The 26,721-nt window shown below is 36.2% G+C and overlaps 1 protein-coding gene across 2 annotated transcripts; it reads right to left on the minus strand.

The window, feature by feature from the left end:
* TYW5 (tRNA-yW synthesizing protein 5) lies at window positions 3,075-26,719 on the minus strand. Of its 2 annotated transcripts, none has more exons than XM_003133570.5 (8): window positions 26,479-26,719; window positions 22,717-22,871; window positions 18,176-18,245; window positions 15,210-15,254; window positions 14,321-14,458; window positions 11,477-11,564; window positions 10,970-11,086; window positions 3,075-8,464 (listed from the first exon to the last, which is right to left on the minus strand). In XM_003133570.5, exons 1-8 carry the CDS (start codon window positions 26,554-26,556, stop codon window positions 8,208-8,210), a joined length of 948 nt encoding a protein of 315 aa, XP_003133618.1. In that variant the 5' UTR covers window positions 26,557-26,719; the 3' UTR covers window positions 3,075-8,207. The 2 variants fall into 2 exon arrangements, with proteins under 2 accessions (XP_003133618.1, XP_005672114.1); XM_005672057.2 differs by having other exon boundaries at window positions 26,248-26,584.

The raw sequence follows: 26,721 nt of genomic DNA on the forward strand, positions 1-26,721 counted from the left end.
AGATGTATACAAAGATTTTTCTATAGTCTTCATTGCAGCTTTGTAATACCAAAATTGAAATCAAACAGAACTTTCAGGTTGCTAGAGTAATCTCAAGAGGGAAGAGTTCAGGATAGCAACTTTGATAGGAAAGTATTTAAAATTCTGTTGATCAAAAAGTCTGTTGATCAAAAAGTCTGTCTAATAAACCACATTTTTATATTCATTAATGTATTAGGAAAAATAGATCATATGTATACTAAATAAAATCCATTAAAAATATCTATAATCCTTCTAAAGTGCTCTATTTTAAAAAATTTTTACTGTGCTATTTAGCTGTATCTTATAACCCTGTCTTTTGATGGATTTGAGGCTTAAACTGAAGATTTATTTAAAATCTTCTAACCAGAAAGTAAAAGACTTATAGTTGTCATTTCTAGTACACTAACCATAGGTGACTATGGGCCCAAAATAAAAATGGGAAACTAATTTTGCAGAAGTAGTTTTGTATAAATATGTATTTAACATTTGTTTCATCTTTCTTACCTTTCAGAATTACCATGAAATTATGACTCGTCATCCTGAGAATTATCAGTGGGAAAACTGGAGTCTAGAAAACGTTGCCACTATTTTAGCTCACCGGTTCCCCAATAGTTATATCTGGGTGATAAAGTGTTCCCGAATGCATCTCCACAAATTCAGTTGTTATGACAATTTTGTGAAAAGCAATATGTTTGGTGCTCCAGAACACAATACTGACTTCGGAGCTTTTAAGCACCTTTATACATTATTGGTTAATGCTTTTAACTTAAGTCAGAAGAGTTTGCTATCAAAGAAGAATGTAAAAGATTTGAATAAGGATTCTAAAGCATCTAACTGTAGATCTGGTTCTTCTCATACAACTAATGGTTGCCAGGGAGAAAAAGAGAGGACCTGTGAAAAATTTGATGAGTCTGCCATGAGTTTTTATCCACCATCACTAAATGGTGCTTCTTTTACTTTGATTGGATTCAGTAAAGGTTGTGTTGTTTTGAATCAGTTGCTCTTTGAATTGAAAGAAGCCAAGAAAGACAAGAACATAGATGCTTTTATCAAAAACATAAAAACAATGTACTGGCTGGATGGCGGTCACTCTGGAGGAAGCAACACTTGGATTACTTATTCAGAAGTCTTGAAAGAATTTGCACAAACAGGCATAATTGTTCACACCCATGTAACACCTTACCAAGTACGTGATCCAATGAGATCTTGGATTGGAAAGGAACACAAGAAATTTGTTCAGATACTTGGAGATTTTGGTATGCAGGTGACTAGCCACATTCATTTTGCAAATGAAGTTCCTTCCATAGACAATCATTTCAGGGTTCATGAAGTATTTTGAGACTACAGTATTATTAATGTACTTGTTCAGTGGAAGAACAGAAGCACTTTGAGTGTTATAAATTCAGATAATGAGATATAATTCATAGCTATATTGTCAGTTTTGTTTTTTGTTTGTTTTGGTTGGGGGTTGGGGGAAGGAAGCACACATTCCTAAAACATGAGTGTAATGTGCAATAGTATTCCTTACTTCTGAATGTGAATAGTTTTTAATTTGGACTGGGTTAGAATTAGTTCATTTGAAATCTAAGAGGTGGATTGTGATAATCCTATGAGGAGATAGGACCTTTAAGAATGAAAGGTAAGGTACAGTCCTTATAAAAGGCAATTAAGTTTAATGTTGGAAATAGTTTATTGTCTGAGTAATGTTTAAAACTAATTTTGGTGATACTTTAAAGGTGATTTGCTATTTTGGCACTCAAAATTTTTGAGTGGAAACACTATTTCTCTTCAAACAAAGAGAAGGCACACTGATGTTTTCCATCATTTTGCAATAACCCATACCCTGCCTCTTAGTTTCTAAACTTATGGAATCATTCTTCAGTGTGCCACCAAGTGTAGATGTATTTGTTTCCAAATACCCAAGAATGTGCAGTAGTGTAAAGTTGGCCTAAAAAATATTACACTTAAGCACTATGACTTAATTTTTAATTGACAACTTTTGGATATGACATTTTGGAGTTTCTTGAATTTTGGCAAAAGAACAGTTCTTTTGGAAAACTGTTTCAAATTGAACATAATTATGTATATTGGGTAAAAATATAGTAGATTTAAAATCATTTCATCATATCAGTCTTTTGAAAGAGATCAACTTAGGTAAAATATAATACACTATTTGGTACTACTATATTGAAAAAGAGACAGAGTCTATAGTTCTAAGTCAGTGTTTTTCCTGAAGCATGATTTTGTCTGCCAAAAGAAAGCAGCTCTCCTTGGCCAAAAGGCAAAATTATATTGCTGTAAAGAAAGTTAAAAGGGAAAGTTTGAAGACCCAAATGATTTAATTTTGGCTCAAAAACTGAATTTGCTTAACACTGTTATACAATTTGGGTGAGGTTTCCTTCTGCCCATTTTTCTTGACCTAGATAAATACATTTTGAGAAACCAAGATCTAATGAATGTCAACCCATATTGAAACAGCTGTGTGATTATAATAAAAGGTGAGTGGTCATTTTTAATTGTTAATAATTAGCTCTTGCAGCTCATGAAATAATGAAGCAGGGAAGTAACCAGCTGCTTTCAGACTGGAAAAAAAAAAAGACTGAAGTTCAATATCTTAATAACCCAGGGGGTTATTAAGTATAAATATATACTAAATATATAAAGTAATAATTAAAATGGTAATTTCGTGGTTTCTTCTCAGAATTACATTTTAGTGACTCTATAAAGACATTCCAAACATTCGGAGACTTATGAGAAAGGATTTTTACTTACCAAATGCTTAAAAATAACATCCTTTAATTCTGTCAACTACAGAATAGTATCTTTTTTTTTTTACGGGTAAAGTACCATAGTTTTATATTGCTTCAGTTTCTTTAAATACCTGTTGAGACCAAAAATTCCCAACAAAAAAACAAATCAGCCTAATTCTCACATTTTATTTACTACCTTGTCCTAAAGCACCATGATTGATTGGATGGCTTCTTTCAACATGTTTAATAATCCTAGGTCAAATTTATGTGTATTGAATATAAAATAGCTAAGTTACTGAATGCTTTAATGAGGAAGGAAATGCATCTATTTTTACAGGATTAACTAAAATGGAAAAAATATGACTTTGAGCAGGAGTGTTCACTTAAAAATCTGAGACATTAAAAAATCTGGCCCTGTAGCTATCTGGTCATGTGAATGCTTAATTATAATTGTTATATGTTGAGTGAATATACATAATAACTCACTGGGACACCTGGAGCTGCCAGTGCATCAAAATGAGATAGTACTGAAACACTGAATGAAAAAAAAAGTGTCGAATGAAAATATATTCAAGTTCATCCATATTCAGATATTTTAATACTTAAAATTTGTTGTTTCTCCACATTTATTTAAAACTGTTACAAATGTTAGTGTATCCTTTTGGATTGTGCCTTTGTGTTTATGTCGTGGAAGAGTCAACTGAGAAAAGTAGTCATTCAAATAATGGGAAAGTTGTTGCTGCCATAGTATGAATGTACAGTTAAATTTAATACAGAGAAGTCTGTTTGAATGTGCTGTATGTTACTAGATCTGTTAAAACTTTAGATAGTTATTTAGAAGGAAGCTATTTTTCTCTGCTTTGCCAGTTTGGGCTTGTGTATGTTGTCATTAACCTACATGTTTTTTCATACAAGCAACTTTGAAACTTTCCTGTAAAAATACATCTCTTCTTTAAATTGTTCCACAAAATTAGCATTCTTTCCTCCTGTTAGATTTCCTGCAGAACAAAATCTCTCAAAAATAAGTTCATCCTTTTCTGTTCTAATCATCCCAGGTATCTGTATTCCTTTAGCTGTCATCAAGAGACTTGGTTAGAATATAGTGATCTGTTTTTCATTTCATTCATGCAATATCTAAGCCACAACCAAGGGCAAGGAAGGTCTGGGCTCTGAGGAAATAGTACAGACAAAACAGCATATGAGTATGGAAATGTTTAATGAAGTAAGGATTAAGAGGTAAAATATGAAACAAAAGGTATTATTCAAGGGCTTTTAGAGAAACATGCTTTAGAATATAAGATATATGTGTAAATAGACCTCCTCTGTAAATTCAGGTTCTTTGCAAGGACAGAGAGGCCAAGCAGCTCTTAGTGCTAGAGGCAGGCAGAGTCACTTAGGATGATCATTTTGTATCCAATTTAATGGAACTTAAAAAAAATAGAACATAACACTCAAACTCCAATGGCCCAAATGCTTAAAACAACTGTAAGGTAATCCAGATACATGGGTGAATGCCAATCTATGTTAGTTCCTCCTGACTACATCTGTGTTTTAGCACTTGGGGAATTAGTCACAGCAGCACAGTTCCAACTCCATCCAGACATAGATCCCTACTTCCTGCATTTTTTTCCCTAATGTTAAAGCAGATTTATAATAGTGAAAAAACTGTAAATAAAAATGCCCATCAACTAGTGAATGTGTAAACAAACTGTGGTGTATATACATCCAATGGAATAGTATTCAGCATCAAAAAGGAGTGGGCTGTTGATACACACAGCAATATAGACACATCTCAAAATAATAATGCTCAGTGAAAAAAGTCTGAGTCTAAAAAAAAAGTGCACTCCGTTTAATTCCATTTAAATAAATCTCTAGGAAATGCTAACTAATCTATAGTAACAAAGCAAAACAATGGTTGGGGGCTGTGGGAGGAAAAGGAGGGATTACCATGGGAAGAAGGAAACTTTCAGGGTTCCTGGATGTGTTCATTATTTTCATTGTGATGGTTTCACAGTTGTATGTATATGACAAAATTTATCAAATTGTACACTTAAAATATTCCCTGATTATCGTATGCCTGTTATACCTCAGTAAAGCTGTTCTTAAAAAAGTTTCTGCATTCCCTACTTGGGAGGCCTGGACCCAAACAAATTCCTTACATTCTGTTAGTCTCTCATTCACACATCCCTAAGATTTCATAAATCAGAAGAGGGTCCTGGGCTGGGACAGAAAGCCCTCTTAACTTTACTTCGACCAATGCTTCAGCCAGCCACCATTTTCTGAATTCTATACCTTTTCTTCCAATATCTTAACCCAAGTCACATTTCTCACCCGTCTCAACACTTCATCTATTATTTCCTAATTCTGTATATCCCTGCTATCTTATTTCCCAAGATGTTTCCAAGGACACAGGGATATTTTTTCCTGCTCTGATCCCTTCCCCCGCACCCCACCCCCTGGCCATTCAGGTCCTTCTCACCCTGATCCTTTAGCCACAATGAGGATTGTACTGGCAAGCAAACATTTTAGAAAAAGAGCCCATGGCCTCTCTTGATAGCAAAGTAGATGAAATCCCTGCTTCCCAGCAATTCAGGGATTAATTCCTGAGCATTTAAGGCAGTGGTTCTCATAATGTGTTCCCAAGGATCAGCAGCCTCAGGATCGTCTGAGAACCTAGGCTCCCAGGACAGACCTACTATATCAGAAACTCTGGGTTGGGCCTAGCAGTCAGTATTTTAACAGGGACAGGCCCAGTTCTGGAGGAAAACCAAAGACAGCAAGAAAATTAGAATGGAAGCACAGTGAATCTGATTGAGAGGTTTAAGCGATGGATGAAAACAAAGATAATTTAGGAAGAACTCGCTATTAGTCAGAAAACCTCCTTGCTCCAGAGAGCTTTCCCAAAAGATGTTTTCCACATTCACATAAAAAACCAGCAGTAGGGCCTGCCAAGTCCGTTGCTACAAGTCTGCCGTGGATGCCTCCTGCATTAAAAAATTTTTTTCGGTCAACTTCTTAGATTAAACTTCAATGTCTGTTGGCAACCTTAGGTGAGAAAAGCTTCATTACTAAGGATCTTTCCAAATGTTCACATAGCTGCTGTTCAAAAGAATGGAAAGAGAAAATAAGCCATGTTGACCTTGTTTCCCTTGTTTTGATATTACAGTTTAGAGTGATGTTTGAAATTACTGAATAAAATTAGTGTAATTATGTACCAAGACAAATACTGTTAATGTCTGTAATTACAATCTTGACCTGTACTTTAAAATTTTGAAAGAATAATATATACCAAGGCAAAATTTTTTAAATACACAATTGCAAATTCCAGTCTGTCTACCTACTTGTCTAAACTCATGGGCGATCACTATCACTGGTTTCTTATGTATCCTTGCAGAGATAATTCTATACAAATAAAAGTTTACTTACAGCATACGTTTTACACAAATGGCATCATACTGTACCCATAATTCCAAACCTTTCTCATTCTAGATAATTTAATACTGCAATAGGAACTACCTCATACTTCAACAAAGGAGGAATATAATTAAATGGACGCTAGCACCAGCCATCAACTATGTCTGCCCTTAAGCTATCTCCATTATTTTTGTTGCAACCTATAAAGTACAAGTTTTATTTTAAAGATGAGGAAAATAATCTTCTTAAAGATTAAGTTATTTAACTTACCTAAGGTCATCCAGTTTACCTTCCAAATAAACTGAATTAAAATGAATATTAGGCAAATTACATTTTACTTCCTAGTTTCCTATATGACTACGTACATACATATTTTGCACTGACTGTTAAAAAAAAGGGGCGGTTAGTAAAAAGTGACTAAATATTGTTCAGGCTAACAGGCATCTTGTTTTTTGTTTTTCTTACCAAAGTTAAACTTCTTTGCTTAACATATGTAATAACCAAAGAGCAAAATCTAAAAATTAGATACAAAAAAATTTACTGTTTTCACTGTTGTTTACCTTTTATCTCTCTTCCCAAAGATGCTTAGAAAGTTGAAAACAATTTTTAATATACTTTTCCTTCCTTATTTGTTGTAGTTTTCTTTTTACATCTGAAATTAATCCAACTCCAAACAGGGTATGTGTGGATGAATTATTTTTAATAGAGAAAATTCTCCATATATTAAAATGCACAAAAATCAATGTATTCAGACTGTTGTAGATGGGAACATTTGTGTCCAGTAAATACATCTGATCTTTCTTCATTGACATTGCAATATAATTGCTAGGTGCAAAACAAAGAATGGCACAGATCCACATACAAGGGCTCATTGTCTTCAATGATGACATTATTGGGCTCTCTCATGTATTTGCTCTTAAATTTTTTCTTTAAAAAGGGATAGGTGGGAAACCTAGGGTAAAATTTAGCCATAGGTATAAATTAAAACTGATTTGAGCATTTTCTGACATTCAAAAACTGTAAAAAAGGGGCATGCCTGACTTTTACTTGGTACCAAGAAAAACTAGGATCGGATTAAACATGTTTTGGACAAATCACAAAATAGTGCAAATTACTATCATCTAATCCAGTTCTCAATACTGATTATGCATCAAAACAATATCTGAGATCTAGTAAATAGATACATAGGCCAAACCTCAAACATACTGAATCAGAGTTTAAAAACATAGGGCCTAGACATCGATGATATTTTTAAAAGCTCCAAAGATTAATGTAATAGACATTGTTGGTTACTTTTTCCTTATCTTGGTTCTGATTATAAAAATTATGCATTCTGCCCCATATATATTTCATGTGTCTCAAAGAAGTGGATTCTATCCAGCTCCAGTAGACCCAACTGACCTAAGAGTTACTCCACATCCTTTACCAGTGGCTGGCTTGGGGATGGAAAGGTGTAAGCCATTTTAAATTAATGAGACTCAAGCATCTGGTGGCCAATTCTGGGAAAGCTTTTGCATATTAAGAGGGCCCTTGGAACCCTGCCAGACTCCTCCACTGCATGTAAATGAAGATGCACAGGGCCCCAACTGCTGTTGGCAATTATCCCTTGACCACAAGGGTAGACAGCCCTAGCAATGCTGTGGTTGAAAAGACAGGATAAAAAAGCCCAGAGGTTCTTGATGTCCCCACTGAATCACTGGAACAGAAAATCAGTAGATTCACATGTAATGATTCAATACATTTTCCTATTGTTTAGGTCATTTTAAGTTGGATTTTTAGCTATTTGCATCTGATTGCTTAAGAGTTGTCCCACTGCAGCATTCTTTTCAACCATAATATCTGTATTAAGTAGAAACCACACAAACACGCCTTCATACTTACTCAATCTATAAATCTGAGATTGATTTATTGTTCCTATTTTAAAGACGTCTTTTAAAAAATAATTTATATCTTGTTATACTTTTTCAATATTTGAGCTGATCTGTATTTAAAAATTTATACTCATTGCATTCACTTAATTATTTATTCAAAGTTTTTGCTATAGGCTTTGTCTTGAATATGTAATACCATTCGCCGTGCATAGAAGTCTCTGTATTCCTCTGGTAATTCACCCAGGGTTTTTAAGGCTCTGTCCAAAATTTGTGCAGCTCTTGATGCTGCTGTAGGATCTTTGTTTCCATAGGTATCTGTTTTATCATAACATTCAGATGGAAGGTGCTTCCAAAAGACATTCACTCCCACGCCAAACTCTTCAGAAACTACATTATGAAACCATAAAGCTGGAGAAGTTTAAAAAAAAAAAAAAGTTAAAAATAAAAGCTACAGTTAAAAAAAAAAAACCAAAATGTCAGTGAAATATCACGAATTGCATATAGCCAATGCAAGAAATAATTCTTGTAACTAGATCCCTTCGTTAGCACACTCCCAGCTTTTAAAAGAATCATTTTAACTTTTATGAATTGCCAACCAATTTAAAGTGTCAATAGCATAACTCTACGTTTAAAACCTTTGAAAGTAGCAATTTTTCCTTTTAACTTGAAAGACATAATAAAGTTATTATTTGTTTTGTAGTTCTATAATTTGGGGCTGTTTTGTGTTATTTGTTTTCACTTCCTGAGTCACACAACCACATCAAAAGTGTTCACTTTTATACACAGAACATTTCAATTATTTGAGTATCTTTGCCCTCTTCTTACTCAGTATAGTACTTTTGTTCTCAAAGACTTCCTGTTCAACTTCATTTGGTTTTCTAACTTGCCTAAGTCTGCATTCATTGCAGCCTCCTTAGTTTTACGTTTCTAATGCAATTATAATCATATTTCCTTCAGCTCCTTTAAAAGTATATAAAACTAAAGCAAATATTTTGGTGGTGGAGAGGATGAATAAACTTTTATCAAATAGCTAACTATTATTTTACTTCCACTACAAAGTTTACTACTTTGTTTTCAACTGAGTCTAAATATTTTCAAAATATAGGTGCTACAGAAATACTAAAGCAGAGTTCCTGTTGTGGCTCAGCTGATTAAGAACCTGACATAGTGTCTGTGAGGTGGGGGTTCTACCCCTGGCCTCACTCAGTGGGTTAAGGATCTGGCGTTGCCACAAGGTGCAGCTAAAGTCACAGATGCAGCACAAATCTGGTATGGCTGTGGTGTAGGCCTCAGCTGCAGCTCCAATTTGACCCCTGACTCAGGAACTTCCACATGCTGCAGGTGTAGCCATAAAAAAAAAGACATGAAAAGAAAGAAGAAATACTAGGCAATGCTACAATACAACAAAGATGAAATAGTAGTCACATCAAAAAAAATGTTTAATCTTATAAAAGGAAGATTTATAAGATGCTAAATTTTAGAAACAAACTCATTCTAAGAGTACTCTAGGAAAAACAAAAGCTTAAAATATTTTGATTTGCAAAACCAGTTTCAAACATGGTTTTAATCTTAACTCCTCTTTTAGAATCTTTTTTTCCTTATTCAATGTAACAGGGAAAAAAGCTAACCATTCTGTTAAATTTAAATCCAAAAATGGGGCTTTTGCTTTTGTTTCAAAATATATGCAAATGTTCATTATTTCTGGTTTTGGGTTTTTTTTTTTAAGTTGTGTACAGGCTAAAGGAGAAGTGCATAGCCCTCAACCATGCTTTCAAGATACAAAACTCCAAAATTTAAGTAATTGCAATGGATTTAAAAAACAGTGCTGGTTGGAATTCCTGTTGTGGCGCAGCAGAAACGAATCTGACTAGGAACCATGAGGTTGTGGGTTCCATCCCTGCCCTTGCTTAATGGGTTAAGGATCCGGCATTGCTGTGAGCTGTGGTGTAGGTTGCAGACGCGGCTCTGATCTGGCATTGCTGCGACTCTGGCGTAGGCCAGCAGCTACAGCTCTGATTAGACCCCTAGCCTGGGAACCTCCATATGCTGCAGGTGCCACCCCCCCAAAAACCAGTGCTGGTTGTTTTCAATGAATATAAAATTAAGAAGTCAAGGTATCCAATTTTTATACACAATTATTGAAAGACATTTTATTGGTCCCCTTGGGAATACAAAGATTAACAAAACATGGTTCCTTGTCCTCCAAGAATTTATAATCTAATCTCAAATTAAATCATATTTGTATTCATAATATACTTCTGCCACTGAAAAGTATTATTATAAATATATTAACTTAGATATAAAAATACAATATAAACAGAATTTGTTAATGCATCCCTTTAATCTTAATTATGATTTTTATAATCTTCAGCTATATTCAGTTTTGCATAGTTACAAATGTTAATTGTATCACTATTTACTAACAATAACTAATGCTTATTTACTGTTCAAAGAAATTAAGTGACACATTCAGGTTGCAGAAAAATAACACAAAAAGACATCAAAGGCGCTGAGATTGTAATATTTTGATATTTAATAAAATGTTTTGGCTTTGAAATATATTTACTATTTATTGATAAATACTTAAGTGACAGGAGTTCTGAAACACGTAAATATTTTAGAAACTGTACAACTTAGGTATAATCTTTTCCCAGATATAAGATATCTTACTTGATGTCCTTTAATAAAAGAATTTAGAATAATATATGTTGCCAGTGAAAAAGAAGGCTGTTCACTTTATAAGAATTTGCCTAAGCATACTTTAAATACACACATACACATTTCTGTATAAAAGCCATTTTGTATAGGATAGGATATATATAACAAACTTTGGCACTAAAACAATTATATAATGGATGAATCACAGAGTACAAATATTATAAAGAGCAAATTACTGAGGTCCAGAAGTCTTACCAGGAATGAATAATACATCTCCAGCTTTAAGGGAACATTCATACCATCTGGCCTTGGAAAATAGTGGATATTTAGCTAAGTCTGGGTTATCTATGTTCAGTACTTCTGATTTAGAACCTGTAAAGTTCCAAACAAGGATAATATAGATTGAGCAGTTAGCATTCTTTTTTAAAGTAACCACAAGTAGAATGTGAATTTATTTTTTTCTGTATAACTACTTATTGTAGCCACACTGAGAGAACAACTGCTATTCTCCTAAAACCTAGGAAAATTTGCAAAGACCCATCATTTACTTATAGCCATTGATAGCCACATAATATAAATAAGATAACCTGAAAATCTCATTCTTCATATAGCCTATTATCTATCTATCACATGTATACACATCCACAATGGAGATAATAATTAGGAAGAAGCCCTAAAAAGTTTTTCTAAGAGAATGAAGAGATCCCCCAAAAAACCCTAATTGAAAAATTTAACTTTAGTACCATAAACTTAAAATAGTACCTGATAGATACAAATACTGAGCATCTCGAGGACTGAAGAGTACAACACGCTTTTTTCCCGTCACTTGTATTAAGAAGTTATCCATTACCTGAAGACCAATAAGAACTTATGGATAGTGACCCAGTTACACATACATGTATACATTTTTTCTCACAACACTGTAAACCAGCTATAATGGAAAAAAATAAAAATCATCATATAAAAATTAAAAAAAATTAAAAGAACTTATGGATAAACATATTTAAAATTCAAAAAAACAGAACCAATGATATTCCAAACAAGTGTAAATCCTATCCTTTAATAAAACCTGACTCACATTACCTAACGCTCTTACAGTAATATTCTAATTTAAAAATGAAAATGTTTGTATTCCAAACACAACTGTGTCTTTATAAAAGATATTTTTGCAGTGCTTCTTTAAAATGAGAAGGCTTGGCAAGCCATTAGGGAATCTGAAGTCAGAAAACTATTTCCTTTCCCCACCACTATAACATCAAGTATAGCTAAACCTTTTTGAGGCTCCCCTTGGTAAGTATCTATTTTACTTATCCGTCAAGGAATGCTATGAGGCCAACATTACTTTTTTTTCTTTTTTTTTTTTTGGTCTTTTGTCTTTTTAGGGCCACACCCATGGCATATGGAGGTTGCCAGGCTAGGGGTCTAATCGAAGCTGTTGCTGCCAGCCTATGCCATAGCCACAGAAATGCCAGATTCGAGCTGCATCTGCAACCTACACCTCAGCTCACGGCAACACCGGATCCTTAACCCATTGAGTGAGGCCAGGGATCGAACCTGAAACCTCATGGTTCCCAGTCAGATTTGTTTCCACTGTGCCACGACAGGAACTCCAAGGCCAACATCAGACAACACAGCGCAAGCACTTAGAAAAATTAAGTGTTGAAAAAATACACAGTACTGCTGCAAGCACTGCTAAACTCTTACTACGTATGGCCAACCTTTTACTATGTATGGCCATGGTTGGCCATACATAGTAAAAGAGTTTAGCAGTACTTGCAGCATATATTATGTCTGTAGGACTGTGACTTGGCAAATTTTTTGATGAATTTAATGGAGCAATCCTGACTTTTCTTGGGTATGTAAGGATACATTAGTACAAATTTTGAAAAGTATTAAAAGGCAGAACTACATAATTCTCAGCTAAGGATTTAAATTATACGCTAAGGAATTCCCATCCTGGCTCAGTGGTTAACAAATCCGACTAGGAACCATGAGGTTGCGGGTTCGATCTCTGGCCTCACTCAATGGGTTAAGGATCCGGTGTTACTGTGAGCTGTGGTATCGGTCGCAGTCGCGGCTCGGATCCCGTGTTGCTGTGGCTCTGGCGTAGGCTGGCAGCTACAGCTCTGATTAGACCCCTAGCCTGGGAACCTCCATATGCCGCGGGAGCAGACCTAGAAAATGCAAAAAGACAAAAAAAATAAAATAAAAAATGAAATAAATTATACACTAAATAAGAAGTTTCCATTGTGGCTCAGCAGTAATGAACCTAGTCAGTATCCATGAGGAAGTGGGTGCAATCCCTGACCTTGCTCAGTGGGTTAATGATCCACCTCACCTGTGAGGTATAGTGTAGGTTGCAGACGTGGCCTGGATCTGGCATTGTGGCTGTGGTGTAGGTCAGCAGCAATAGCTCTGATTCAACCCCTAGACTGGGGACTTCCACATGCCATGAGAGCAGCCCTAAAAAGACTAAAAATAAATAACATAAAATATTATACGCTATATAAGATATATTCATGATTATTTATGTATCACTTCTACATAAGCATTTCTCCTTTTACCACTAACCTTTGACCTACGTAAACTTTAACTATATAACTAGCATTCCTTTGACTTATTTTTGTTCAAGAGCTTTATAATATTCAAGATAAAAGGGATACTACATAAAGTTTACAATATAGTCATAGAATACAATTAAAAATATGTGAATTATTACACCATTTTCTCACCATTTATGTAAATAAAACCTTTAAAAATATGCTAAGATTTTTACATCTATCTCATTTAATTATAGAGCTACTACGTTAAAATCCTCTCAAGAGGTCCTTGGCTGAATTATAAAACACACTTATATTATTAAGTCTGACTTAGAACTTTTCAAAATATTCTTTCACCTTTAGAAACCTATTAGGTATTGCTTTAAGCTTTCTAAATTTCTCCACCCAACACCAAACCAAACACAATAACAGATTTTTAATGCATATGTTTAATGCATGTGCATATGTTTGAGCAAATAAAATTGTAGCATCATAGAATAAATTATCGAGGTCAATATTCTACCTATCTGGTAGCTCAAAATATATAGTAGACACGACATTCTCAAGGGATATATACCCTAAGACCTTCAGGTATCCTCAAATTCTTATAATTGGAAATGGCTCTCCACAAGTGTCTGCCCTTCTCCTAAACAGTTCCATCTAGTCCTATGTGTCATTTCAACATCCTCATAACACAAACTTAACAAATTTCCACTTTTACAATTTTTCCTTCATCCGGTGTTCATTTTTCACATTAAAACAAAATCTAAACATTTCAAAAAACTTAGTGTGTGTGTGTAAATATATATGTATATATACATAAAATGGACCAAGAACAAGACCACAGAGAAATGCAAATGTAAGAAACTAACTAGGTTTTGGTGTTAGCTATTAAATAATTCATTCCCATACCACTGCCCATGAGAGCACCTGTTTTCAAACTTCATGTTTCAACAAATTCCATATCAAAGTTGTGTTAGTTTCCAGAAAGTGGAAGCTGTGAATGTTAAAACTATAAATTCTTAAGAACTACTATAGTTTTAGATTTCTTATTTACATAACATACATCATAGTGGGTCCAAAGTTGTAACCCTGGTGAGCTAATTCGAAAAACACTGGAAAAGAACTGTTCTTCTTTGAAGAATTTTGGAAACTTAATATCTCCTTCCAGTAAAGGAAACTGCTTTCTGATATCTGCAACATCCTGCATTGAGAGAAACATAATGAGATTTTAAAATAATAAACACAGTATGGGCATGGTGCTTTATTTTATCTAAGACTGTCATCAGAGCCCATAACATTAAGGAAGAATGGAGCAAAACTGCTTTAAAATACTAGGATGTTGAATTCCCTTGTGGCCCAGCAGGTTAAGGACCCGGCATTGTCACTACAGCAGCTAGCTGCAGGAACTTCCACATGCTGCAGGCATGGCCAAAAAACCCCCTCTAGGATATGGTTTATAGCCAACACATGATCTTTGTGGAATGACAGATTATATAACAAGACCACAGAGTCAATAATATCACTCTTGTTAAACTTAATATGCTTCATTAATAGAAAAGTTCTTCCGACTTTAAGCAAGAATCATACAACTGCCATCTACTCTAATATGAAGTATTTTTAAGTTTAGTAGGAATCAATCAATTTGAATGTTATCAACTACATAAAACCTGTGGATTCTACTAAGGGAAATGAATTTTAGAAAGGTAAAGAATGATAGTGCCATAAAGGGAAAAAATAGAATCTGACTTGTTCACTTTAGGGACCACTCCATAACACTGTCTATTACTAATCTAAATCTGAATACATATCAAAGCTTATATAATTAATTATTCAGGATTTTTATAATTACTTTAGATATTTTATTAGTTGAATGGTCATCTGTAAAATATACAGTAGAATGGATTTCTTAATTGTCAAGAGATTAGATGACTTTTTACATTCAGAATTCTTACCTTTCTAGGGTCTTCCCCAAGTGATCGTAGGTAGTACTTCTCATCCTAAAACATCCCCCCAAAAAAACTAACATCAGTATTCACTTAAAATATCAGAAAGTAAAGACAGAAGGAAATGAATCTTAAAATCTAATCCAGTTTAGTCATTTTCAAAAAAGTTCCATTTTCTTACCTTTTCTACTAATGCTCTCTGGTGGCCATATGAAGAAATGTCTTTATATGTTGCTTGTAATAATGACTGGATCCACAGAATATTACGTAAAATAAATTCTAAAGGCACACCCATCCTGGTGCAGCAGAAACGAATCCGACTAGAAACCATGACATTGCGGGTTCGATCCCTGGCCTCCCTCAGTAGATTAAGGATCCAGTGTTGCTGTGAGCTGTGGTGTACGTGGAAGACATGGCCCAGATCTGGCATTGCTGTGGCTGTGGTGTAGGCCGACAGCTGTAGCTCTGCTTAGACACCTAGCCTAGGAACCTCCATATGCCTCGGGTGCAGCCCTATCAGGACAAAAGACAAAAAATAAATAAAAAATAAAGGAACACACACCACATCTAAAGACATGATGCTTAATTCCGACTTCAGAATTATTTAGAATCTTAACAACTCCTTAAGACTTAAAAGAATTCCCATTTGTATAGCACATATGATCTCAGAGTAGTGTTGAGGTCCAACAACAAACTTCTTTAATACAAAGGTAGACTAGAAGATAAATACTTTATACTTTTAAAAAATAAATTTTTTCAAAAATCTGAAATACTGCATTTCATCAAACTAAGCTTATCCCTGATCATATAATTCTCAAGCCAAATCCTTAAGAGTCAGTTCGTGTATAAGTAGAAATGTCATTATATAGTAATATATTTAAGTTGATACTTTAAAAAATTGTCAGTTATAACTTCATTGAGTAGCTCTATTGCCTACTCTTTTGACTGTATTGCCTCCGTTTCCTACAAGGATTAGAAAACTGAGATATAGCAGGTCAAGCACAGAGGCAAGAATTTTGCCTCTTTCTATCTATCTTTCTAACCATTATAACACAAACTTAAAAATATATCTTATTTACCTTAAAAGTAAAATATTACATCTCCATGATCATAAATTTTACTAAATTCCTAGATGCACTGTTTTTATTTTTTTTAATTTTTAAAATTCTTACGGCTGGGAGTTCCCGTCATGGTGCAGTGGAAACGAATCCGACTAGGAACCGTGGGGTTGCAGGTTCAATCCCTGGCCTCACTCAGTGGGTTAAGGATCTGGTGTTGCCATGAGCTGTAGTGTAGGTCACAGACATGGCTCGGGTCTGGTGTTGCTGTGGCCTATACCACAGAGGCCCGGCAGCAACAGCTCCGATTAGACCCCTAGCCTGGGAACCTCCATATGCCACGGGTGTGGCCCTAAAAAGACAAAAAGACAAAAAAAAAAAAAATTCTTGTGGCTGCATTCACAGAATACAGAAGTTCCCAGGCCAGGACTGAATCCGAGCCATGGCTGAAGCAACCCTGGATCCTTTAACCCCTGCACCAGGCCAGGGATTGAACCTACACCTCCACAGCAACCCCAGCCACTGAAGTCAGATTCTTAACTCACTGCACCACACCAGGAACTCCTAGATCCACTGTTTTTAATTTTTAACCAGTACCATATTAGGTAAGTTTCATAAATTACTGGCTAAATAAGTTTCAAAAAATGTTCTTCAAAATTCTAAGAGCTTTCTACCAGTTCTAATGTTTCGAGACTAAAAAATAAATTCACGTGGCAGATGGAGATGGACTACAGACCACCGCCCTGCCCCTTCAGGAAAGGACTCATCACTTAGTTGCAGAGAGTGTGATTAACTTACAGCTGCCAGCTGTTAACTCCTTCAGCTCCACCTCACCCTTTCAACTAAAGGTCATGATCTTCTTGGGGTAGCCCCAACCAATGACTAAGCAAGATGCTACCTGAATCTGACAGAGAGACTCTCAGCTCTGTATCATTGTCTGATGGTGCCCTCTATCCAATACTCCTAATTCCATCTTAGCATCTGCTTCCTAGAAAACTGAACTGACAGTCCATATTCATCTTATCTATACATTCACCCTAATTTTTATCTTTAATCCCTTTATCCTGTTTCTATTTCTTTTATTTCACTTGATATTTCATGGCTATTTAAATCTGTGCCACTCATTACCCTTGGACAGGAAAGTACCAAAGGGCAACTGAACATACATGTTAAAGCATGGCTGTAAAGTTAAAAAACATTTTTCAGATATAGCTAGTGAACTCATGAGCGGACATTCTAGTCATACCACAGACCACAAACCACAGATCCCTGGAGTCTGTAGGGATTATTGGTAAACATTACCTGAGGAGAGAACTGTGAAAATGCAACACTTTTTACAACCAAACTAACTACCAGCCCAGCTGGCTTAGATACAGGCAACAGCTTCATTCAAAGTTCAGAAAGCAGTTTATTTTTCAAATGTGCTTTTGAGGTAACAGTAAAAACTTTAAAAATAATGTATTTATAAAAGCCTCAATGCTTTATCTCAAGATATTTAAACTGAATTATTTAAAGCCGGATTATAACATAAATAAGTGGAATTTTGCACTTAATCCTGAACATATAGTAGATACACAGAAGAGTAATCACATTGATAACAATAATAAAATACAGAAATAGTCTAATAGTAAGAGATGAAAATAAAGTTCTCCATTAGCATTTGAACTTGGCCTATCAAATCAAAGCATTTTCAGAGAGAGTAGTATGAGTAGCTAACATTTAATGAGTAATTCCTATATGTCGGGCACTGTGCTAAGTACTCTGTAGATTTTATTTTGATAATGGTCACAAAAACCTATGAAGTAGATACTGTTATTGTTCTTATTTTATAGATAAGATGTAATAATCTTTCATAAGAAAATAATTTAATATATACACATTAATGCTTTCTTAAGAAAACATGTTAAAGGCAATTACCTCTGAAATAAAGAACTCCTTATGCTTTTCTTCAGCTGCCCTCTGAACCAATTTGTCGAAAGGTAAAGTTCTGAAATAAACACAAAAGAATCCTTGGATTTAGTAATAGACCAACTAGTGATACTCTAGTACAATATACACATATACATGCATGTATATGCATGCTTGTTGGAATTGGGTATGATCTTCTGTTTTACAATATCCATAATTTTATGACATATTATGTACAATTCTAAATTTTCAAAATTCATTTAGTGGTGAGCTTACTTGACTGAACTTTTGATTTCAAAGATTAAAGATCTTTAGATCTATGGTACAGATGGCTGTAACTCCATATGTCAATATACTCTTATTCCGAGTTGCTGTTAGAAAGATGTTTCCAAGGTGTCTGGCTACCTTTGGAAATACATGAACTCTCAAGCTCTTATTGCTACCAATTTCAAGTATCATTACAAAACAAGTCTTGTGATGAATGGGGCAAACTACTAGTGCTACTTTGAAAGAGACAATAAGCAAATGGTCCAAGACCAAGCCCCTCCCCCTCCCACCAATCTGCCTGCCTTCCGGCACTACCACATAAAACTCTCATCCTCCTGTACTACCACCTTCTATCATTTCAAGGCTTCTGAGAAACAGCTCAAGAAGAATTCCAGTGAAGTGACCAAGTTTTATTTTTAAATATTTCTCCTCAAATGCCTGTCTCCTTCCATCTTGGTAAACAGGGCTGAACATCGCAGAAGTAAAGTTTGTTTCCTTTATGTCACACTCTGGAACCTGGAGGGCTATCTTTTCTCTGGATTAGCATCCTATTCCTTCAACCTTCTAGAATCAAAACTACTGCCCACTATCTGAAGATGATACCTTAAGAAGTCTTCAAAAGTACCTGAGTCACTGCACTCTGCCCTCCATGCCTCTGATTAAGAGGTATAATCTTTTACTTCTCTATTACCAAATATCTTTCTACTTGAAATCTGTACTGGGAAGGTGGGCAAAAAGGACTAGCAAAATCCTTTCTCCTCTGTAAGAAGATGACCTTGCAAGTATGTTTCCTAGAAACATACTAAGTTAAGGTAAATGTGGAAAGTCAGCTGTTAGAACAGGTAACACTGTTTATTATAAAAATGACCCCCGATTGGTGAGTTATGTCTGGACTAGGCGGACGGTGAAGAGATTATAACCACTTGTTAGAATGCAGAGGATCTGGCTTCCCAGTGTGCAGTGTAACTCAGTATGTCCCTCAGAGAAACCAAGAAGTGTAAGGTCATGAGCCATTTCATGCTACTGGTTTCTGTGGACTATGTGGCTTAACTAAGTTAGGGTGTTTCTGTACCCATCACCATAATCTTGTTCCCTTACAAGTAAGCTGTCACTTGGGTGAGCCAAAAATGACTTCTGGATTGGTATAAGGACTCCCACTGAATCTATCCTACTAGAATGCTGTTTCTGCCTTGTCCCCTTTTGCGAAGCTAAGTGAATCTGATGCCAAATTATGGACTAGTATGTGTCAATCTGAATTTGAGGACACTGCTGATAATTATGTAGAATGAACACTGCCAAGAGAGAAGAAAGGAATCTGTTATCCACTCAGACCCATCTACTACTATAGTTTCTGGCTAATAATAACAAATTTATTTGTTCCATGTTTTCCATCTGTGACCTCACCCTCCATTCCTACCAAAGAGTTTGGGAACAATATGGAAGCCTGTCTGGGCCAGAGCTACCTCTTTAACTGGTGCAGTTGCCAAGGCTTTGCTTTTTACCAAGACCTTTACAAGAACAGGCAGATAGAGTAGTTCAGCTAGAGACACAGAACTTGGGTGCCCCCAGCAACCTTCTCCTTAAGGTAGTGATATCTGTCAGAGCTTCTGCAGAAGCAGAGCTGAGAGGGGGGAATGAGGTAAATGAATTGGGAAGTTCCTCAGGCTTGAGGTCTTACCTATCCTATGCATGTTTCAAAAAGGGCACCTGCTAAAGAAGTTCCACTTGTAAGAAGGTAGTATCAAAGGGGAGTTAGGATCATTAGGACTCTGTGGAGTCAGTCATATTTGGGTATAAGCCCTGGAACCATCATTTTGAGCTATACAATCTTCAGTAAGTTTAATGTTTTTAAGCTTCTGTTTTCTCATCTGTATTATTTAAAAAATCCACCTCATAGATTGTTCTGAAATTTAAATGAGTAATGTAATCTAGGATGCTTGGCATAGTACTTGATATATAGTATATAGTAAGTGCTCAATAAAGGATAGATGGTGGGGCTAATCACAATGGTAATGCAGCAGCATGCAAGTGGTTACCAGCTAGAAAAAGAAAAAAAAAAACAAAAAAACAACTTTACTGTTCTATTTCCCATTTTGGAAAGGCTGCTTTGCAAAATCAAGATCAGAAGTAATGAAAGTACAGTAAACAATAAGAGCAGGATGACGGCAGGAATTAGATGATGTGACAGACAGGTAGGAGCAACAAAGCAAAACTTATATAACATTCAGACTTTTCTATGACTGGAAAAATACCAACAGTGTCCTTTCACTATACAAGGTTTTTCTTTTTCATAGTATACTGACTCTGGAACAACAGTGAGAGCTAATAAAAGAAGTAAAAGCTAAGATTTAGAAACATATTTATCTTCAAATGTTTAATAAGCAGAAATACAACCTTAAACTGAAGTGATAATAATGATATATGTGTGGAGGCTTTTACTTTCTAGTCTCTCTCTTTGGCCTGGATGCCTCCTTTCTTTCCTACTCCCTGATAATTGCCAAAAATGACTGAACCTTTTTTCTTTCTCACTCTAATAATCTTGCAACTCTTTAGTAGCTGTAATGAAAGGCTTAGAGGAAGCTGGAATAGGAACTATTACATAATATACGTGCTTCAAAAACATGTTTTGAAAAAGTTTATAGGACATGACATAACATCAAGGCAATTCAAGATGAAGTTTCAATACCCATTTGTTACGGCATTGGGCTCCCTGGAAAATAAACATCATTAACTGCAGGCTGAATAATACTCATCATTCCAGCACTTTCTTCCACTTTCTTGATTTAATAAAAAATGAAAAGTTCTTACACTTGGAAAAACTTATGGCAATTAAATTCAATCCATGGCCTATTAAAAACCAAAACTATAATGGTGAATATTCAAAGGATCAAAAACCAAGAAATGCCTTGGCAAGCTGCTATAGGAGCTTGGAAAACTCTAATGAGAAAAGAATGGCCCTGCACATTAGAAGCTCTGTTTAACTCATCTCTAAACTCTGGAAGGAACAGTGAGAGCTACCTTTCTTTAAAAATCAGTCTTTTGAGAACATGGTTTTTCAATAGACTGAATTTGCTGAGAACCACACGTGCTCAGAATTTGAAAGCTGTTTGTTTTTGAATGAAACTCCAGGAAATACATTCATGGGACTAAAGAGCATATTAAATCTGTGAGACTGTAATATTTAGAGCTTTCAAGTTCATGGAGTTCCTGTCATGGCTCAGTGGTTAACAAATCCAACTAGGAACCATGAGGTTGCAGGTTCGATCCCTGGCCTTGCTCAGTGGGTTAAGGATACGGCATTGCCGTGAGCTGTGGCGTAGGTTGCAGACGCGGCTCAGATCCCGAGTTGCTGTGGCTGTGGTGTAGGCTGGTGGCTACAGCTCTGATTCGACCCCTAGCCTGGGAACCTCCATGTGCCGCGGGAGCAGCCCAAGAAATGGCAAAAAGACAAAAAAAAAAAAAAAAAGCTTTTAAGTTCAGACATTCCACAGCTTTTACTTTTAAGAAATCCCAAAGCATAAAATCACCACCATGAGGGAAATTTAAAGCATTTAAGGTTATTCTGTCAAAAGGTAAGAAATTAAGCATAATTTTTAAAAGTTATCCATGTTGATGAAAGACTATACCAAACACAGCAGTTACCTGTCCATATTTCTGGAGAGGGCAGAAAAAGAAAACATGAGATTATACTTGTCTAAAAATAATATAGAATTAGAAAATCTTCCCAAAATAAGGCACTTAAAATCAAAATATGAGGGAAAACATTAGAATTTTACTCTAGATAACAATTACGAATGTGGGAGGACTGCCAAGAGGACTGCCAAATTACTGAAACACTGAATGACTACTGCGTACCAGGCTTTAGATATAACCTAATTTCTAGTAACAAAAAGTCTCTGTTCCCTCCATGACTTCAAGGTATCGGGAATACACCCTATTTTAAAAACGGTCTTTGGAAATGTCTTTGTATAATTATGTAAGCTCAGAACTCTTTTCTTTTAAAGGTCACTCTAGGAGTTCCTGCTGTGGTGCTGCAGTGGGTTAAGGATCTGGCATTGCCACAGCTGTAGCTCGGATTCTATCCCTGGCCCAGGAACTTCTATAATGCTGTAGGTGAGGCCACAAAAAAAAGGCACTCTTTAAAAATTAGTAAGCTATTCCAGAATTGTATCAAACTAGCCAAAAGAAGAAATGCCATATCATCTTCGTATAATAATGCAAAATTATTTTAAAGGATAAAAAAAATTTATGAGTACCCCAGAGTAAACCTCAGAAGAATATACCTATACACAAAGTTCTTACTAATGAAGTCCATCTGGGCAACAGCAGCAACATGAATCTTCACTTCTTTCCTTCCTCCAACTTGGCTTAGGTAATCCACTGTCCACTTGCTTGTACATGCCCCCAAATCAATTCCTTCCAACACTAGAGGTTTTCTCTGTAAGTGTAGAAAAAAAAAAATCAACAAAAAATCAGGAAAAACCAAGAATATATAGGAGTTATATAATTTTAACATTAGGAAACAAAACAAAACCAAACAGCAGTGCCATCTGTAAGCTTAGAAAAAAGGAAATTTGAGTACTATTTAAAGCATTTTCATGAATTTTATAACAAAAAAATACAAATGATTAAAATTTGTATTTTGGGAGTTCCCGTCGTGGCACAGTGGTTGACGAATCCGACTAGGAACCATGAGGTTGCGGGTTCGATCCCTGACCTTGCTCAGTGGGTTAAGGATCCGGCGTTGCCATGAGCTGTGGTGTAGGTTGCAGACGTGGCTCAGATCCCGAGTTGCTGTGGCTCTGGCGTAGGCCGGTGGCTACAGCTCCAATTCGACCCCTAGCCTGGGAACCTCCATATGCCGCGGGAGCAGCCCAAGAAATGGCAAAAAGACAAAAAAAAAATTAATTAAAAAAAAAAAATTTGTTATTTTGTAGTCAAAGACACCATTCTAAACTTACAGAAAAGTTGGATGTACTTTACAAAGAACTCTCATATACCATTTACACTGGTTCGCCAATTGTTAATTTAACACTTTGCCCACTTACTTTATTTACCATTTGCTCTCACTCTTCCTACATGTATAGAGACATATTAAAGCTAATTTATTTTTTCCTAGAGTTCCCATTGTGGTGCAGTGGAAATGAATCCAACTAGTATCCATGAGGATGCAGGTTCCATCCCTGGTCTCACTCTGGGTTAAGGATTTGGTGCTGCCCTGAGCCATGGTGTAGGTTGAAGACGTGGCTCGGATCCCACCTTGCTGTGGCTAGGGTGCAGGCTGGCAGCTATAGCTCCGATTTGACCCCTAGCTTGGGAACTTCCACATACCATGAGTGCAGCCCTAAAAAGCAAAAAAAAAAAAAAATCTCTAAAGTCAAAATTATATAAAAAGATTACTGCATCTACATTCACCTATCTAGTAATCACTTGTCTCTTGTAGATAACTGGTCTCATTGATGTCCAGCCTATTGTTCTGGTATTTTTGCAAAGTGATCAAAAACATACACACTTATTTCCCATTTTCTTTACAAAAAAGTATCTTATTACGTATTTTCTTTTGTATTTATGTATTTGCTTTTTTTAAAATTTAAAAATATAGCCTGGAAATCACTGCTATCATTTCAGATTATCTCTCTCATGCTTTTTTATAGCTTAGTACACCATACCGTAAATGCACAAATTTTTTTTGTCTTTATAGGGCCACACCTGAGGTACATACAAGTTCCCAGGCTAGGGATCAAATCAAGAGCTGCATCTGCCAGCCCATGCCACAGCCACTCAGGATCCAAGCCACGTCTACAACCTACACCACAGCTCACAGCTACGCCAGATCCTTAACCGACTGAGCAGGGCCGGGGATCAAACCCATATCCTCATAGATACTGGTCAGGTTCATTACCAGTGAGCCACCACAACAGGAGCTCCTAAATGGACAATTTAATCAGTTTCCTATGCATATGTTTTTAGATCATTTGCAGTAATTTGCAAGTATAATAAACACAAGATATTTTCATATTGTTGGAAGTGTATCCTCAGAGTAAATTCCTAGAGAGGAAGTGCTATATCATAAAGTAAATACACCTACAGTTTTGTTAGATATGCCAAATTCCCCTCCATGAGGGTTGTATCACTTGGCATAAAATGTGAGTGCTAGTTTCTTCACAGACTCACCAAAAGTGTATTATTAAAGCCTTTTGAATGTTGCCAACATGATGGATAAATGGTATATCAGTGTAGCTTTAATTTCTATTATGAACAAAACAGAACATCTTTTCATGTGTTTAGAGGCCATTTTTACCTTTTTGTCAACTGTTCACTTTTTAATTAGAATTTGCCCCCCACCCTTAATTTCCACAAGTTCTTTACATACATGGGCTTTTACTGCCCTTTAATGAAACACACGTTGCAAATATTTTTCTCCCAATTTATATTTTATGTACTCAATTTTAACCTTTTCTTTTATTACATCTGAGTTAGAAAGCCCTGCATAGAACTAGACTACAGAGAAATTTACCCATGTTTTCTGCTAGCACTTACAGTTTGATTTTTTTTTTTTTTAACATTTAGATCTAGATTCCATTTGGAGATTACTGTTGTGTATGGTGTCAGATATAAATCTAATTTAATCATTTTCTAAATGACTATCTAGTTGTCCAAGCTCTATTTATTTAAAAGTTCATCTTTGCCCCAGAAATGTTTAAAATGTCATGCTCATCACATACTAAGTTCCAAATGAATGGAAATTTATCCAGACTCCAGAGAAATATATAAATATCTCCAGAATATGGATAAATACATATATATATTTACGTTGCCATCCAGATGTGTGTGTGTACATACAGGTTTCCATCCAGACTTCCTATTCTATTCCTCTGGTCTGTCTCTTCATGCAGTTTGTACCACACTGCTGATTATTAAAACATGTTTAAAAATTTGATAGAACTATACCCCCTTACAGCCCTTCTTTAGTGTTTCCAAGTACAAGAGTCTTGTTTTGCAACACAGCTATTAATTTCTAGTTTTGTTACATTGTAACCACAGTGTTGTTTGTAATTTTCCACTTTATGAAACTTGATGATGCTTTCTTTTTGACATATTACACGTCTTATTTCTGTTATTAAATTACAAGACACTTTGCTATGCACCTGGCAAAGCAATTTCACAACCCTCCATCCTCTGATCTTCACAATACTGTCCTGTAGGCATCTTACACTAACAAGTCCTGTGGTGGGGGTTGGGAAAACAGTCACCCTTTAGCACTAGTCCCCCAAATAAATGAAGGCTTGTATGCTCCCATTAGGTTGCCAACTCCGAAAAGAAAAAAAACTTCCATCTCGGACTTTTCTAATACTCAGGAGTATGCCCAACCACCTTCACAGATCAAGTAAAACTGCTCTCTACCGTGAGGAGACTCTTAACTGTAACTTTAGTGGGTTTGTTTGTTTGTTTTTTCTTAAAATATCTGCTGGGCTCTTAAATTTCAGTTTTTCTGAAGCCTGGAGTCCCCCGAAAAAACGCTCCAAGTAAAAACACTTCCCTCCCCCCATTAATATTTTTGTCTGAGTTTTCCTTTAAAGAGTTATGGTTTGAGTTACACATATATGAAAATCGAACATCTGAACTAGAACCCATGCTAGTTAGAATCCACGACCAGTAGAAGTTTCTCGGAGGATTCCCATTGCTTCCTCTTTTGGCTTGGTGCAGTAAAAAATTGCTTCTTCAAATCCATAAACTCGCATAGACGAACACGCGCCGTTGAAGCCACCGGAGGGGGCAGCTAGCAGTGTTATTAGGCAAAATATTTCTCGTACCCAGCTCTCTGTCGTTAGCCTTCTTCCCAGAACCGTGGAGAGGTTCTCTTTTGAAAATTTAAGAGATGAGCAGGTCAGCATCCCCCACGTGCCCTCTCGTTTGGTAGCAGAGGCAACCAGCCATCTTCAGCCGAGAGTCGCCTCCTCCCTACACTATGGGTCGCAAGAAACCGGTTCGGATCCGCTCGAGTGGTGGGCTTCTCGCGGTTCAACCCCGCGGGAGGACCTCACCTGCGGGTAGAGATGCTCGGTGAACTGCTCCTGCGAAACGCCCTCGAGCCGGGGTACCAGAAAACGCTGCCCGGCCATAGTTGCTCACGTGAGCCTGTCCTCCTCCAAGTCCCGGGAACTTCGGTCTTAACACATTTCTTCGCGCGCGATCCGCTCGGAAACACGACCCTGAGAGAAAAGGTCCGTGCGCCCGGCAGAGTAGCGAGTTCCGCAAGTTGGAGCGCCGGCCTGGGGGCCGCGTGT

The sequence above is a fragment of the Sus scrofa genome, chromosome 15 (genome assembly GCF_000003025.6).
Source record: "Sus scrofa isolate TJ Tabasco breed Duroc chromosome 15, Sscrofa11.1, whole genome shotgun sequence".
NCBI classification, from domain to species: Eukaryota; Metazoa; Chordata; class Mammalia; order Artiodactyla; family Suidae; genus Sus; species Sus scrofa.

Coding starts and splice junctions, on each gene's coding strand:
- TYW5 (XM_005672057.2), bottom strand. CDS start 26,328: ATGCTGACCTGCTCATCTCTTAAATTTTCAAAAGAGAACCTCTCCACG. Junction 15,255..18,175: donor AGGAGTTCTTTATTTCAGAG/GTAATTGCCTTT, acceptor GGGATGTTTTAG/GATGAGAAGTACTACCTACG. Junction 11,565..14,320: donor AACTTTGGACCCACTATGAT/GTATGTTATGTA, acceptor ATTGGTCTTCAG/GTAATGGATAACTTCTTAAT.